The sequence below is a fragment of the Schistosoma mansoni genome, chromosome W, assembly GCF_000237925.1.
Source record: "Schistosoma mansoni strain Puerto Rico chromosome W, complete genome".
NCBI lineage: Eukaryota > Metazoa > Platyhelminthes > Trematoda > Strigeidida > Schistosomatidae > Schistosoma > Schistosoma mansoni.
In genome coordinates, this window is record NC_031502.1 from 39,363,191 (window position 1) to 39,379,208 (window position 16,018).

At 32.2% G+C, this 16,018-nt stretch overlaps 1 protein-coding gene across 1 annotated transcript in view; it reads left to right on the forward strand.

Moving 5' to 3' along the window:
* Positions 1 to 16,018, forward strand: part of Smp_135210 (egf-like domain protein) — a gene marked incomplete at both ends in the record, with an annotated part of 89,588 nt that overhangs the window by 33,282 nt on the left and 40,288 nt on the right. The window contains 4 exons of the mRNA XM_018789656.1: positions 2,032 to 2,160; positions 6,059 to 6,184; positions 14,544 to 14,666; positions 15,532 to 15,660. Of these exons, the coding sequence (XP_018655077.1) occupies positions 2,032 to 2,160; positions 6,059 to 6,184; positions 14,544 to 14,666; positions 15,532 to 15,660 (507 nt within the window). The remainder of the gene's footprint in view (positions 1 to 2,031; positions 2,161 to 6,058; positions 6,185 to 14,543; positions 14,667 to 15,531; positions 15,661 to 16,018) is intronic.

Genomic DNA, 16,018 nt, shown 5'->3' on the forward strand with positions numbered 1-16,018 from the left:
TCATTAACTTTCATCTCCAATATAGACCAACAGATTTATTGATAATTACTGAGATACAAGTTATACTTCTTACACATTCAATATTGGTATATTAAACGATATTAATTTATAATTTCTTGTTATGAAGTTTCTCCACTCATATTATTGATTATTTCATGATTGTAATTTCTCAAGCAATAGCAATTAAATCTTTTAATGCCGTAACATCAAGTTTGAGTGCAATCTATCTATAATTCTAAAGCAATTAGTCCCTTTAATGAATTTCGATAATGTAATAAGAAGACGAAGATTATCAGAACTATATGATGATATATTACCGCAATACATTTCGAACAATCTGATCATACATATACTTGTTAAGAACATTTATATATAAAAATAAAAGGTCAACTAGACTGGAAATGGGGGGTAAGAGTAGACAAGGATAATAATAATAAAAATAATGTGAAAACAATTTGACACCTAATCACTCTGGATAATAAGCTAATATTACCAGGGTAGGTTTAAGGTGAGAACAAACTGTTTTTGAATACACAAAGGGGGGTTGAATTTTTATATATAAATGTTCTTAACAAGTATATGTGTGATCAGATTGTTCGAAATGTATTGCGTTGATATATCACATAGTTCTGATAATGTTCGTCTTCTTTTTACACTATCGAAATATCTAGTATTCACCAGTCATTAGGTGTCTCTTTAACGTTCAAGATTATTGTTTTCTTCTTCGTATGTTTCACTAATCGTTTAAACACATCTTATTTCAACAAATGTTTATTATTGCTAGAACTTTTTATTTGTGATCTCAGTTTCAAATTCTCACCGTAATCGATTAATAAACTCTGAAGTTCACACTTACCGTTATTTAATTCACTGTCATACAGGTAGGATGATTAGGTTGAAAAAAATACCTTAATATAAATTCACTCGTGTTGCATTCTCTATAGTGAACAACACTGCCTTTTAAAATTAAGTTTGTATCACTTTTGTATCTTCTACTAAACAAATATCACTTAAATTCTTCCTGTTGATGGATTTTATGAAACTTTGACTAAAAAAGTTCTATTCACTCACATCTTGCTGGATACTTCCAGTTACTTTCTACAAGAAAAGTTAACTGTACCTCTAAGTGAAGGATGCTGACATATCCAAAGTTAGAATAATTGTCTTAAATTTCTAATATATCTTATCGATGACTGTAGTATTAAGATGTAAGTCTTTCTTTAAACTATTTAACAAAATTCAGAAACTAATAACACTATTCTAATGTCAAGTAAAATATTTTAATAGTTGAGATCATGAATCAATTGAAGCTAGACCACTATGGAAAACCTGAAAGCACTGGACGGCCGTTTCATGATCGCAATTATTAAAATTACTATAATATCCACAAAACCTCTTCCGATAGTAATCAACATATGTTCACTAGTGACTGGATCCAAGAGGTATTTCCTGGAGTTCTAGTAAGAAGCAGTGATCAGTCGAGTTCGATCAGGTCTGTTGTGAGATATCAACTCACTGAACACAATGGTGGATGTGTCGCTGGATTTCGTGGATTGGTTGAAGTTAGACACTAACACTGTTGGATGCCGGTAGGCTCAGTGGTCTAGAGGTTAAGCGTTCGCGCGCGAAACTGATAGGTCATGGGTTAGAATCTCGCTAGGCGGGATCGTGGATGTGCAATGCTGAGGAGTCCCACAATAGGACGAAAGGGTCGTCCACTGCTTTCAGGTTTTCCATGGTGGTTTAGCTTCAGTTGATTCATGATCTCAACTATTAAAATTACCATGCTATCCACAAAATCTCTTCTGATAAAATACTTTACTTCACATATATAAACGATGGAAATCACGTAATCAACAGTTGGGGAGTAATAAATCTAAAAACAGCATACACATATTCCTTAGTAAATCTTTCTTAATAATTCCCGATCTTTTAAAGCAACTAAAGAATATCCTTATTTTGAATAGGTGAAATTTTGTTCTTGGAATTGACAATTATATTTAATTTTTATCATAAATATTTTAATTTCAGTTTTTAATCCATGTGAACACCCGCCTAATGGTGATTGTGAACATATTTGTACAAGTTTACCAGGTTACAGATATATGTGTTCATGTAAACCTGGTTATCATTTAGCTGAAAACAAGAAAAGATGTTTACGTAAGTATTATATAAGACTTTATGATATACTTTTGAAATAATGTATGAAATGTATACATGTTAAAATTTTCCAAACATTCATTTATGTCAATTATTCTTTTTTATCAGAATAGGGGTTTGTAGAGTCTCGTACTAGTGTAGTGAACGAGAACACAAGTGAGCACAACCCTCATAATTAACTTTGTCTCGATTCGATCTGAGGTCCTATGAATCAGCCAACTGCAAGCCTTATTCCATCCTCTACTTTCAGTCCACAAGATTAGTTAACAGCCAGCTTATATTATTATTCTATTTCAAGCATACAAACACACTGGACCGAATCACATCAGAAAATGAAAAACTACAATTATACATTAATCAATAGTAGCTGTGAATAGAGAAAGCTATAAGTAATAAACTATATAGAAATCAGGAATAGTAAGTCATAAAACAGTAGTTAATGCTTTAAATGAAAGCTTAATATACGGAATATATAGGCATAGTGATCCATTTACTTGGTAATTATACGACACAAATATAGGTAATTCGAAAAATAGTTTCTAAAGTTCCAACTTTTACAATATTCGTCCCGTTACAACGGTATCCTATCAAAAAACTACGATCAATAATGATAATTTTAAAAGTTAGTCCAACAATTTTACACACTGTTATTTTTGGACCCTATTACACAAGTGCATATTAACAATGTAGTTAAGCTTAAGAGACTACTTATATATTTATGAAAGCTAAAATATTATTATCATATGATTCTGGTCTAGGTGACTAATGTCTAATAGTAATCCAGACTAATGTTCAAATCTATTTATTAATCTTTTTTAAATGTTTAAAAAATTCACTTTAACCAAGATCATACTTCTAGGGATCAGTCCTATAGTACGTATCACCAGAACGTCAAACAAACCAAGTTTATATTTCAACTATAATGAACACCTTGAATAATATTAAGATTAACTAATATATATTTAAACAATAACCTTTTCTAAGGTAACTGATATACCAAAAAACATTGACGACAACAACAACAACAAAGAAAAGAAAATTTGAATAATTTGACTAATCCGATTGTTTATATTTTATAAACAAATTTATTTTCAATTAGATACAATAGTTAATAATTTGATTTTACAAAGTAACATGTTGTTTTTTTCTAAAAAAGATGTTTATTTAAATGATCAAAAATAGTTTTAAGTTAAGAGTTTATAAACAAAAAAAAACATTTTTCAAATTAATGAATCATATACATGATAATTTGTTGTTGTTCTTACCATTTCTTATCTCACTTAATCTATTATAAATTTAATTCTATAGTTGAATTCATGAGTCAATTGAAGCTAGACCATCATGGAAAACCTGAAAGCACTAGACGGCCGTTTCGTCCTGTTGTGAGACTCCTCAGCAGTGCTCATCCACGATCATGCCTCGCGAAATTCGAATCCAGAACCTATCAGTCTCGCGCGCGAGCACTTAACTGATAGATCAGTGAGTCGACATCTAACCATATTAATGTCAAACTTCAACCAATCCACGATATTGAGCAGCTGCCTACCATTGTCTTCACAACAGACCCGGTTCCAATTAGACGATTTGGACTTCGTAGATGACCTAGCCATTCTATCCCATACACACGGACAAATACAGAAGAAGACAACAAATGTAGCAGCAGCCTCTGCATCAATAGGCCTCAACATACACAAAGGAAAAAGCAAGGTTCTCAAATACAACACGGAGAACACCAACCCAATCACACTTGATGGACAAACTCTGGAAGAGGTGGAAACATTCACGTACCTGGGAAGCATCGCTGATAAACAAGGAGGATCGGATGCAGATGTAAAGGCGAGGATTGGCAAAGTGAGGGCAACATTTATACAATTGAAGAACATATGGAACTCAAATCAACTGTCAACTAATTTCAAAGTGAGAATCTTCAATACGAACGTCAAGACAGTCCTAATGTACTGAGTTGAAACGTGGAGAACTACTACATCCATCGTCAAGAAGGTACAAGTATTTACAAACAGTTGTCTACGCAAAATACTCAACATTCACTGGCCGGATACTATCAGCAACAGCGTTTTACGGGAAAGGACAAACCAGCTTCCAGCTAAAGAGGAAATTAGGAAAAGACGTTGGAAGTGGATCGGACATACATTAAGGAAATCACCAAACTGCATCACAAGGCAATCCCTCACTTGGAATTCGGAAGGAAAGCGGAAAAGTGGAAGGCCAAAGAACACCTGACGCCGGCAAATAGAAGCAGATATGGAAAGGATTGCCCAGGACAGAGTTGGATGGAGAATTCTGGTGTGCGGCCCATGCTCCACCAGGAGGTGTAACAGGAGTAAGTAAGTAACAGACCTGGTTGAACTTCCAGGTTTTCCATGCTGGTCTAGCTTCAATTGACTCATAAATTCAACTATAAAATTACTAAAATCTTCACAAAACCCCCTTCTGATAATAAATTCAATTCATTTGTTTATTTATGGTTACATTTGATATTGATTAAAATTGGAAGTTCATTCGTTCACAAAATTGATTTTTTTTTAAAATACTATAAGTAAGATGTTTACTAAGTGATTCTAATTATTAAATATGAAATATATAGTATTAAGTCATTTAAAATAATCACCAAGAGGTTTTAATCATGGTTTTGTTCTTATGAGTAATTTTCTTAACAATGTTGAAATGAATAATCAAGTGTACTCAGTTTATATACTTTTTCTTTTGTAAACTTCTCATCTTAATACTTTCTTACTAAAGTAACATAAACAAAATCTTTTCAATGGATTTATATTTAAAACATTGAACAAATACCTTTGGTATTTCACAAAAAAAACATTAGGATTAGTAATAGTTGTGAAAATAAATCAGTGACTACAACAATGAGGAACAGTGACTAAACCAAAAAACAATTTTTTATTACTATAAGAAACTTTACGGAAACTATGGAATTTTTAATGGTTTTAGTTATTAGTTAGCTAGGCCAAAATCGAAAGCTTGAAAGCACTTGCCTGGCTTTTCCACTCATTACGGGACTACTAAACAGTTGTCATCCATGACCCTGTACTCATGAATCTAACCAAAGATCTTCGGTCCTATACACGAGTGCCTAACCTCCAGATCACTGATCCGACATACAATAGTGTTAATGTCCAACCTTAACTAACCCACGATATTGTGCACTCCACATCCATTCCCTGAGGTAGATAACTGTCTCACACTTGACATGATTGGATTCCACTGGTCACGACTTCTGACCAGAACTTCAGGAGTTGCATCTTCAAGCTAGTCACTAGTGAGAAAATGTTTGTTATTCATATAGAATGACTTGCAGAAACTGTAGAATTATCACAGCTTGAATCATGAGTTTTTTCTATTTTTAATTTCATTTTAATGATACAGTTGACCTGGAAGATCTTTTAGAAAGTCACTTTGTACCATTTCAATCTAGAGTACTTCTTACCAGTTCCATTTTGTTGATTTCATCTTCTGACCTACAACTTGTAAAAGTAATAAACTTAGTTATGTCATTTAAAATTGTTGTTTTGGAAGTTCATTTGTACTTATCAATATTAAGCTGGTGTCTGAAATTTTCATATTCATTGTTCTATTCTATTCCTTTCATTTGATAGATGTATTATAGGAAGTAATGAACTTTTAATTAAAAACACATCTTAAATCTCTATTTCCCATTTCATTTTTCCAAAATAAGAATCAAACCTGGATACTGTGAGTAAAGACATTCAATTTTCAATGAGCCACAATAATCCACTGTCTATTCACGGACATTATAGCAACAGTTATCGGATAAAATACGATTCATAATTAATCTTCATTGTAATATTCTAGACATATAACAAATTTATCTTAATTTTTATATGTTTGTTTTGTTTTACAGCTGACAATCCTTGTCAAATCAATAACGGAGGCTGCCAACATGAGTGTCATAATGTAAATGGTGTAGTTCATTGTAGTTGTCACGAAGGTTACCAATTAGTCCCTCATGATTCAAAGAAATGCACCGGTAAGAGTAAATACACGTATATTTAAGTAGACCGTTAGACACAATAACCTTGTGCAATACATAAGTTGCCTTATTTTCCAAAAGAAACACTTAGCATCCTGATATCTTTACATATATTATATGCTTTATACTCTGTTTATTCAATTAGTGAGAGATTTATTAGTGATAAAAGCAATTTTACCTTCATCTTGTGCTCATTTTTCTATCCTTATACTTCATGCTGGTGTATATTTTCTGGTAGTAAAAATAAATGGATTCTCCTAAGGATCACATATATCCTATCGCCGGCGTTTTTCCGTCGATTTCACCTATTTCATCATAATGAAAGTTAAAACAGACATTTTATTGTTACTACTTTACAGAAGTAGATTGATTGCTTCATTACTTAAAAAGAAATTAATTGATGAAGTTTAGAAATGCCCTCTAAATCCCGACGTCCGTAATAATAGAGTTATTCGACAAGTATCATAAAATTTCAAAGTGACAATATTCATAACTTCACTTTTGATAACCTGTACATTCAAATTTAACAAACAGCTAAATGTAAGACAATTAATCGTAAACGTTTTGCTGAGAGATGCGTATAGTTTGAAGATGTCCTCTATCAGAACCTAATATCAATGGAAGAAACAATGGGAATCAAGTAAAACATTTTTAGGTGGCTCTATATTACAAAAAGATCTCATGCTCTTCTAGAGGATCAACTACCTAGAGTTTCACTTGTGGGGTTCATTGGTGAATCATGTTCAGTAACTCTGGATCATAACAAGAGAGCTATCCCGTACTTTGATTTTTCACTAATTCTGTAGATGAGACTAGTCCATGGTGAAAACTATCATTAAATTTCGGGATTACGTTTCTCATGAATTTCCGCTATCATGTTTTGTATTAAAAGAGAATAAAAGAAAATCTATGAACTCAATTCAACATACACGGAGTGGTTTATGATTTCCAGACGGAAGAAACATAAAATAACCTTAACAGGTAGTTTAAAGAAAGCTAAATTCCAAACCTCTTAATAGTTCTTATTATTAGATTTCAATTATTCGATACTATTTGGATTTATTCCAAGTGTTCATCAGGCAGGAAATCAATTATCTATGACACAGCATCCGACTTTTTGAAAACTTTCACTTCTGGCAATCTATGAAGAGCAGAAATTTACAGGTTCATTAAAGACCTGAATCTCTATAATGATCGCGTGCTCATCATTAAATATATACCTTATTTCAAATGATCAGCAAAAATTTTATGCTTAACAGAAGTCTAATTTGAAACGGGTCACTAATAATTTTCATGTTTATAACCGTGTAGGAACATAAACAAAGTACTTGTAACTATAACTTCTTACTTGTTTGATTTGTGAGAGATTATTCAGGACTGATTGAAATGATACTTTTAAGATGATCAAATATCGCCAGTTTTTTTTACATCTACGATTTATATTCAACAGAAAAGAATGACACCCAGGTTTTCGAATCTAAAATGCTTCTAACTAAAAGTTAATGTTACGAGTAAGGAAAGTAAAAATAAAATATTTCGACAGATTAGCAGAAACAATAGAATAGATCAAAATTAATCAAACTTACTTTAAATTACACTATTTGAAATATTAAATAGTTAAATGAAGTATGTATACAGGTATCAATGATTATACGCAGAAAGATTGCTTTCATGTTTTCAGTGGTGGTCTAACACTGATTAATTTATGATCTCAATAAAAAATTCAACAACCTCCACAACTCTATACTAATAAACATCGTGTGCTCACTAGTGACTAGCTTCGAGAGGGAATTCTCGAAGTTCCAGTGAGGAGCCATGACCAGTGGAGTTCAACAATGTCGGGTGTGGGGCACTTATACACTGAAGACAATGAGAGATGGTTGTGCAATATCTAAGGATTGATCGAAGTTCGACATTAACACTGTTGGATGCGGTCTTGATGGTCTAGAGTCTAGGCGTCTGTACACAAGATAGAAGGTTCCGGAGTTCAATTCCCAAGAGAGGGTCATAGATGTGCTCTGCTGATGAGTCCCATACTAAGACGAACTGATTGTCCAATGCTTCCAGATTTTCAACAGTGGTCTAACATTGATCTCAATAAAAGCTCGACAATCTCTACAATCCTATACTGAAAAAGATTATAACTGAATACTTTTCTAATAACATTATTGACCAGCTTATAAACGATATAAGAGGTAAAGGAGTAAAACAGATTTTTAAAATCAAATTAGATAAAAAAAACATTAAAAATATCTTTTAATAGTTGAGACCATGAATCAATTGAAGATAGACCACTATAGACAACATGAAAGCACTGGACGGCCGTTTCGTTTTATTGTGGTTCTCCTCAGCAGTGCGCCTCCACGATCCAGCCTCATCTTTAAAATTTGTACAAATTAAAACAATATGCTAGAAATGTACATAATCTATTAGGTAAACAGATTTAACGTCCAGACGTGATTATACCAGAAGTTAAATATCTCATATAATAAGTTAAAAACCAATTCATTTCAATTTAAATAACGTAATTGCCCACTTAGTTATTTTAATTCACTGTTGCTAATTAGTTATAAACAAGGTCTTAAATGATACGGTTAATATATATATATATATATATATATATATGAGTTACCAAATCATCTTGTTGCCTTTGATGCAGAAACTAGTGAAACTAATCGTATTTTTGTTACTTGCTAAAAATTTGATCAACATATTGGAAAAATAGGCTGAAAAAACCGATAGTTAACGTAGAGTTGAAAGAAACATTTCAAGCGACAAAAGGACGAAAAGGCCGTCCAGTGCTTCCAGGTTTTTCACGGTGGTCTAGCTTCAATAGACTCATGATCTCAACTATATAAAACTACTAAAATCTCCACAAAACCCACTTCTGATAATGATCATATGCTCACTAGTGACTGGCTTCAAGAGGTATTTCCTGGAGTTCCAGTGAGAAGCACTGACCAGTCGAGTTCAACCAGGTCAGTTGAGAGATATCAACTCACTGAAGACATTGGTGAATGGTTGCTCAACTTCGTAGATTGGTTGAAGTTAGACAATAACACCGTTGGAAGGCGACGGGCTCAGTCGTCTAGAGGTTAAGTACTCTGGCGCGAAACTAATAGGTCCTGAATTTGAATCTGTTGAGGCGGGATCGTGGGTGCGCACTGCTAAGGAGTCCTACGATAGGACGAAACGGCCGCACAGTGCTTCCAGGTTTCCCATGGTGGTCTAGCTTTAATTGACTCATGATCTCAAATATATATAATCATATTTCTGTTACTTGCTCAAAATTTGATCAATATATTAGAAAAATAAGCTCAAAAATCTGGTAGTTAATGTAAAGTTAAATGAAACATTTCAAGTCAGTATTACAAAAGCAAATCTGCATTATGACTTTTATAAATAATCATTAATCGAATATATATTGTTAAACAATTCTTTTATTTATATTTTTCACACTACTGAAATCATCATTAAATTACTGAATTTTAAAAATTTCACTGTTTTGAAGGTTTCCAATATCAGCTCATTCATTGTATATTTCAATTCACTCTTTATGATATTCAATGAATACTTATCCTTAAATTGTAATTTAAACACAGTTTATATCAACATTTACCTTAAACTGACTTTTATATATATGAATGTAAAAAAGTGAAGTTTAATTAAATTTAATTAATTACTCATTATTTATCAACAATATATTGAACATTTAAAATAAAAAATTTCATTCACTTCCTTTACCTCCGCCGTTAATTCGCAAACTTTAATGAGAATAAATGACGGGCCGTTATAGTATTTTTTTTTCATTCTCATCTTTTTTTAAAGTAGAATACAATACGATACAGTACATTCATTATAATACACACTCTGATGTATATTTTTATCTAACTATTGTCTACTAAAAAAACTATGGTGAATTATCAGTGTTTCAAATAGGTCACTTTTTTATACTATACGGTTGTATATGGTTTATTTTCATTTCGTAGTTTAGTATCTGAAAAGAATAAAAAACAATACAAATATGGTCATTAGATGGTAGTGATGATGATGATACCGGTTTTATCCGATAATTTTCTGTTGTTTCTTTCCCTTACATCAAGTGAATAACTATGTGGTTTTGGCAATTAATTTGAATTTGATGAAATGATAACGATCATAGTGATAACAATATTAATAATAATCACAATTTATTGATCACTGGGTGGTGATCAATGTTATGTGTGTCAAGTCCTTCCTAGTGCAGATCAAATGCTATCGATCAAGTTGCAATATGGCCACAAGTCTAGGTGGCTCGACACTACGTGCACAATGTTGAGATAAGATGATGGTTTGAGGTGATCAACAGGAAACCCTGAACCCGGGTTTCGTGCTACTTGGCACTCGTCAGCAAGGTGTACCTGTAATCTTGAGGGAACTACTACTTGAGAGAACTACTTTGAGAAACTAGTTTAATTGCTTGTCATTTAGTTCAGTTAATAAATTGTAACATAGGTCTTAATGTGAAGAAAAAAACAATATTAATGTAGATTAAAAATACTATCATCACAGAATATTATCAGATGTATGTTGTATGAAACTAGAATATAAACGAAATGTATTAAGTTTACATAAAGCATAAAACTAGTCATATCTATAACTGACTTCTATATTTTTCTTTATAGCAAACATTTGATATTCATTTTAAATACAAATTAGATTGATGTCTCTTTTTTGGAAACATTTTTTTGATATAAAACAAAGTAATGAAGTCTGATTAGTGCATATATAGTTAAACTATACATTAGAATAGCTGAAAAATATATGGATGTTGACATTATCTTTACCCAGCTTAGTCAGAGAAAATTTATAAGATTTTTTTTAATAGTTGATATCATAAGTCAATTGAAGCTAGACCACCGTGGAAAACCTGGAAGCACTGGACGGCCGTTTCGCACTATAGTGGGACTCCTCATCAGTGCGTATTTTTTGGGGATAAGGCGCAGACTGATAGGTCCTGTGTTTAATCTCGCGAGACGGGATCGTGGATGCGCACTAGCTGATTTAGTCCCACAGTAGGACGAAACGGCCGTCCAGTGTTTTCAGGTTTCCCATGATGGTCTGGCTTCAATTGACTCATGATTTCAATTATATCATTAAGTTTTAGCCAAAGGTGAAATTTTAGTACCTTAAAATAAGACAATTATTAAACTAACCTGCATGAAGTGTATATTTATAAACAGATACATTTGAACACGCAACAATTATCGAATTTAAACGAGTCATTTATTATATTACCGCATAATTTTGAAATAATTATGAGATAAATGAAATAAAATTGTGAATTTTAATGCCGTGAACATAATACCATAGACCGATAGTTTTTCGTCCAACTGTTGTAAAGGTATTCTCTTGCTAACGAAAAATTATCAGAATATTTTAATGATGTTTCTTCTTTTATACTTCACTACCGTTTGCTTCATAAAAAAACAACACTGGAATTTATACACATCAAGTCCGTCATAGGCGACAGTAGTAAGAGTAATCCTGAAGTAACAATTTTGTAAATACCTGCAAATTTATGAAGAATCTGATTTAGAAAGTCAATCAACTAACTAGTTTACTTAAATATAGTATCCTAATGAGTACAACTATGTTAAAATTTATTTCTATCTCTCAGTTGTGTGAGAAATTCATAATCTCAGATATTTTTCCAAAATATTTCATATTAAAAGACTAATAGTTGAACGAAGAATATTCTTTTCGATAAATTCTCTCCAGGTTCTTTAATTATATATCCAGGTTAAGGGCAAAGTACATCGTTTGGAGTTATAACATGTGAATTTAGGATTGTCAAACAAGATAGAATAAAATTGTTAATGTTGATATGATTCACATAGAAATTTAACTGAAATCTGTATATATGTTAAGTGAAATCAAGATCTGTGATCAGAATAAATATGGGTCAGATAGGGTGAGAGAGACATGATAGTGCAATTACAATTCGATCAAGTGGAAGACTAAATTGTGTGAAAAATTAGTAAGACGTAATAAGGAGGGATGTTATAACTCCGAACGATGTACTTAACCGTTAACGTGGATATATAATTGTAGAAGCTGAAGATAATTTATCGAAAAGAATATTCTTCCATTCAAATATTAATCTTTTAATATAATGGAGGGATCTTTAAAACAATTAAAATATTTCATTTTTTTTACCAATCATACCATTTTTTTTATACCCTTTAAAGTATTCTTGTTTTTGTTTTATTAAATTATTTTCTTTTAAACTAAATAAATTAAACTAAAATTCAATTTTCAATATTTTGTTAAATCAAAATTTATTTTTTGCTTAAAGAAATTGTGTATAACGAATTTTTGAAGAGGAAATTCATTGACTTTTAACATTTAGTTAAATTTGTTTTTTTTGTTTTTTTTCAACATTAAAAATACAATGACATAGGGGGGGATAGTTATATTGTTTAATACAAAAAAACTATGGGGGAGAAGGAAAAAACACTCAGAAACAAATCAACCGCAATTGTGAAAACATTTTCCATCACTCTCATTACTACAGTTTTTTTATTTTTTTATAACGAATAGCCAATATATGTGTATGCATGTGCGTATGTGTTTGTATGTATGAATGAGAGTATGTGTGTATGATTGTGTGTGAAAAACAGAGAGTAGGGGTGTAAATTCACTTGTCATTTCAATATCTCAATAACAAGTGTGTTTTCTTTTATCATTCATTCAATGAAGTGATGTAAAAAAATCTGATAATTATTCAACTGTATGATGAATAAATCTAAATGTCAGAATAGTACATCCTTATCGATAATTGGTATGCAGTTTTTGTTCTAAATTTTTAAAAAAAAGAATACGAATTGCATCTTAATTTTAAACCACATTGATAATAATAATGTACTGACAAACTTATCGACAAGGAAATATTAATTTTAATAGTTGAGATCATGAATCAATTGAAGCTAGACCACCATAAAAAACCTGGAATCATTGAACGGCCATTTCGTCCTATTGTGGGACTCCTAAGCAGTGAGCATCAACGATCCCGAATCGTGAGATTTAAACCAAGGTGTATCAGTCTCGCACGCGAGCGCTTAACCTCTAGACCAGTGAGTCGACATACAACCATGTTAATATCTTCCTTCAACTGACCCACGAAATTGAACGACGCATCCACCAATGTCTTCAGTTACTATCTCATAACAGACCTGGTTGAACTCGACTGGTCACTGCTTCTCACTAGAACTCCAGGAAATATCCCTTGGAGACAGTCACTAGTGAGCATATATTGATTAATATCAAAAGAAAATATTACATAATTTCAGATTATCTTTTATTGATAGAAAATACAGAGAAGGGATGAGTAAACTATCTAGACAACAGTTGTTATTTCAATAAATTTAATGAACTTCCTTTTATCAAAACGTACTAATTTGATTAAGTTATATCATTTTTTATATTGTACAAATGAATTTGATCGGTAAGATATACATATATATATATATATATATATATATATATATATGACCTACTCTATTAGTAATTAGATTGTCTAATGAGGATTATCTTTTTGATCGACATTTCTATGAAAAATTATCAGATATTATAGCGATTATTGGGGAAAATGTTAAATACGTCCCTAAATCCATTTGTACATCTTGTCAAACATTTTCAAAATGGTTATAATATTTATGTTGACTTAGGAGTTAATGAATCTTACCTTCCATATCTTTGCCTTGAATCATGAATTAAGATTTTTGATCTCATTTACTATTTCTCAAATGTTCATTGGTCCTTTTTTCAATGGTCAGTATTATTGTAATTTGATTGACGTGAAATCAAATAAAATAATATTAATTAGTTGAATTCGTGAGTCGATTAAAGCTAGACCACTATGGAAAACCTGGACTGTCGTTTTGTCCTGGTATGGTATTCAGCAGCGCGCTTCCACGATCGCGCACTTGAGACTCGAACCCAGGACTTCCGGTCTCGCGCGCAAAAGTTCAACCTCTAGACCACCGAGCAGGCTGGCATTCAGCGGTATTAATGTCTAACTTCATCTAATCCACGATATTGAACCACCGTCCACGAATCCCGCGCGTGGGGTGGTGGTGAACGCTGCTGAGGTGTCCCTTACTAGGACGAAACAGCCGTCCAGTGCTTCCAGGTTCTCCACGGTGGTCTAGCTTTAATTGACTGATGAATTCAACTATCAAATTACTACAATCCCAGAAAAACCTAATCTGATAATATTACTAATTACTTGTGAGTAGTTCAACTGTTCCATTCAAATTATATGAATGAAATTAATTTTGATAATTTCTTTCATTTGTTCTTTGATTTTTTGCAGATATTAATGAATGTAGCATGAACAATGGAGGTTGTCAACAACTGTGTAGAAATGTAGATGGTTCTTACAGCTGTGATTGTAATCCTGGTTGGCAAATAGGAAATGATGGGAAATCCTGTTATCGTAAGCTATTTCAAAGTCGCTTTTTCTTTATAGTTGAATACTATATGATTAGAGCTGTAAGTTGTATTATGAAAGAACACATTTCTCAATAGCAACATACAATAATTTTTTGATTGAATTTATTGACGCATCGAGCTGAGATATAGTATATAATAGTAGCGTTATACAAAGCATATCGTTGTAAAACATTTCACAAATTCTACTCCCTATTTAAGCATGAACAAAGATTTCGAAGTAAATTTCCAAAACGGATTCTTGATGTCAAATTAATGAACGCCTTACATGTTGAATTACAGTCTCCTTCTGTTAAAAATCTTATGTAGGTCTTTTCTTTGTTATAACAATTACCGATTCATCAGAGATAGAAAATGATGAGCTTGTTATTTTTAATCAAAGGGTTGGAATGATTAAGCACATTCTTATATCGCCAAGATTATGAGGCTAAAGAAAATACAGGAATTTCTATCTTCCAATGTCTAATTTTGCTATATAGTTTAACACAGATCGAAATACGAATAGGAGTAATTTGTCTGGAAGTAACTTCATACCGTTGTCTGTATTTGCAAAGCCAGATTTTTGGTTTCCAAATTATTTCCTCAAAGAAAGCTAGTATTTTCACTCTTCGCGTGATAAATGCGAGTGGTCTAAGTTTTACAACTTAAATGACATCTCTTAGCAATGGATCACCACATAAAAGGTTACAGGTAAGTAAGGTTTCTTACTTTAGGCAGTTTGAATTTCGTTCATTCAGACGGTAAAACGGATTTTTCTTTTAAATTGCATACTACAGTTATAGGAGCACATAGATACCTCGGAATAATACCCTTACTCTTTATCAACTTTTATCACTTAGGTGTTGTCTTAGAAGTAAGCGACCCATGTCGATTTGACAATGGTGGATGCACACACATTTGTTCAAGAACAGATTCTGGAACAGCAGAATGTTCTTGTAGTCCAGGCTATGACTTGCAAGCTGATGGTCGAACTTGTTCAGGTTAGTTAAAATCTTTTCTCTAATATATTATTAAATAATTTGCTGCTCCGTTCAGTGTTTTACATAATATATATATATATATATATATCCAGCTGACAAGCCCCAAGTAGGACGAAACGCGCATCCTGGATTCCACTGCTGGCCACTATCCATCTTTTCTTGTAATACTTGTAAATTAAGACTATATGGAGGCAATACGCACAGTATGCACATATGCCAATAAAAGACTGATCAATTGCAGTCCTAAACATCAATGGGAAGATTCAAACAAACAATTCTAAATGAAGTTAATACTTGAGGTTGTTAAATACAAACTATTCCATCTTCTTACCTAAAAATTTGTCACACATTTAACAGT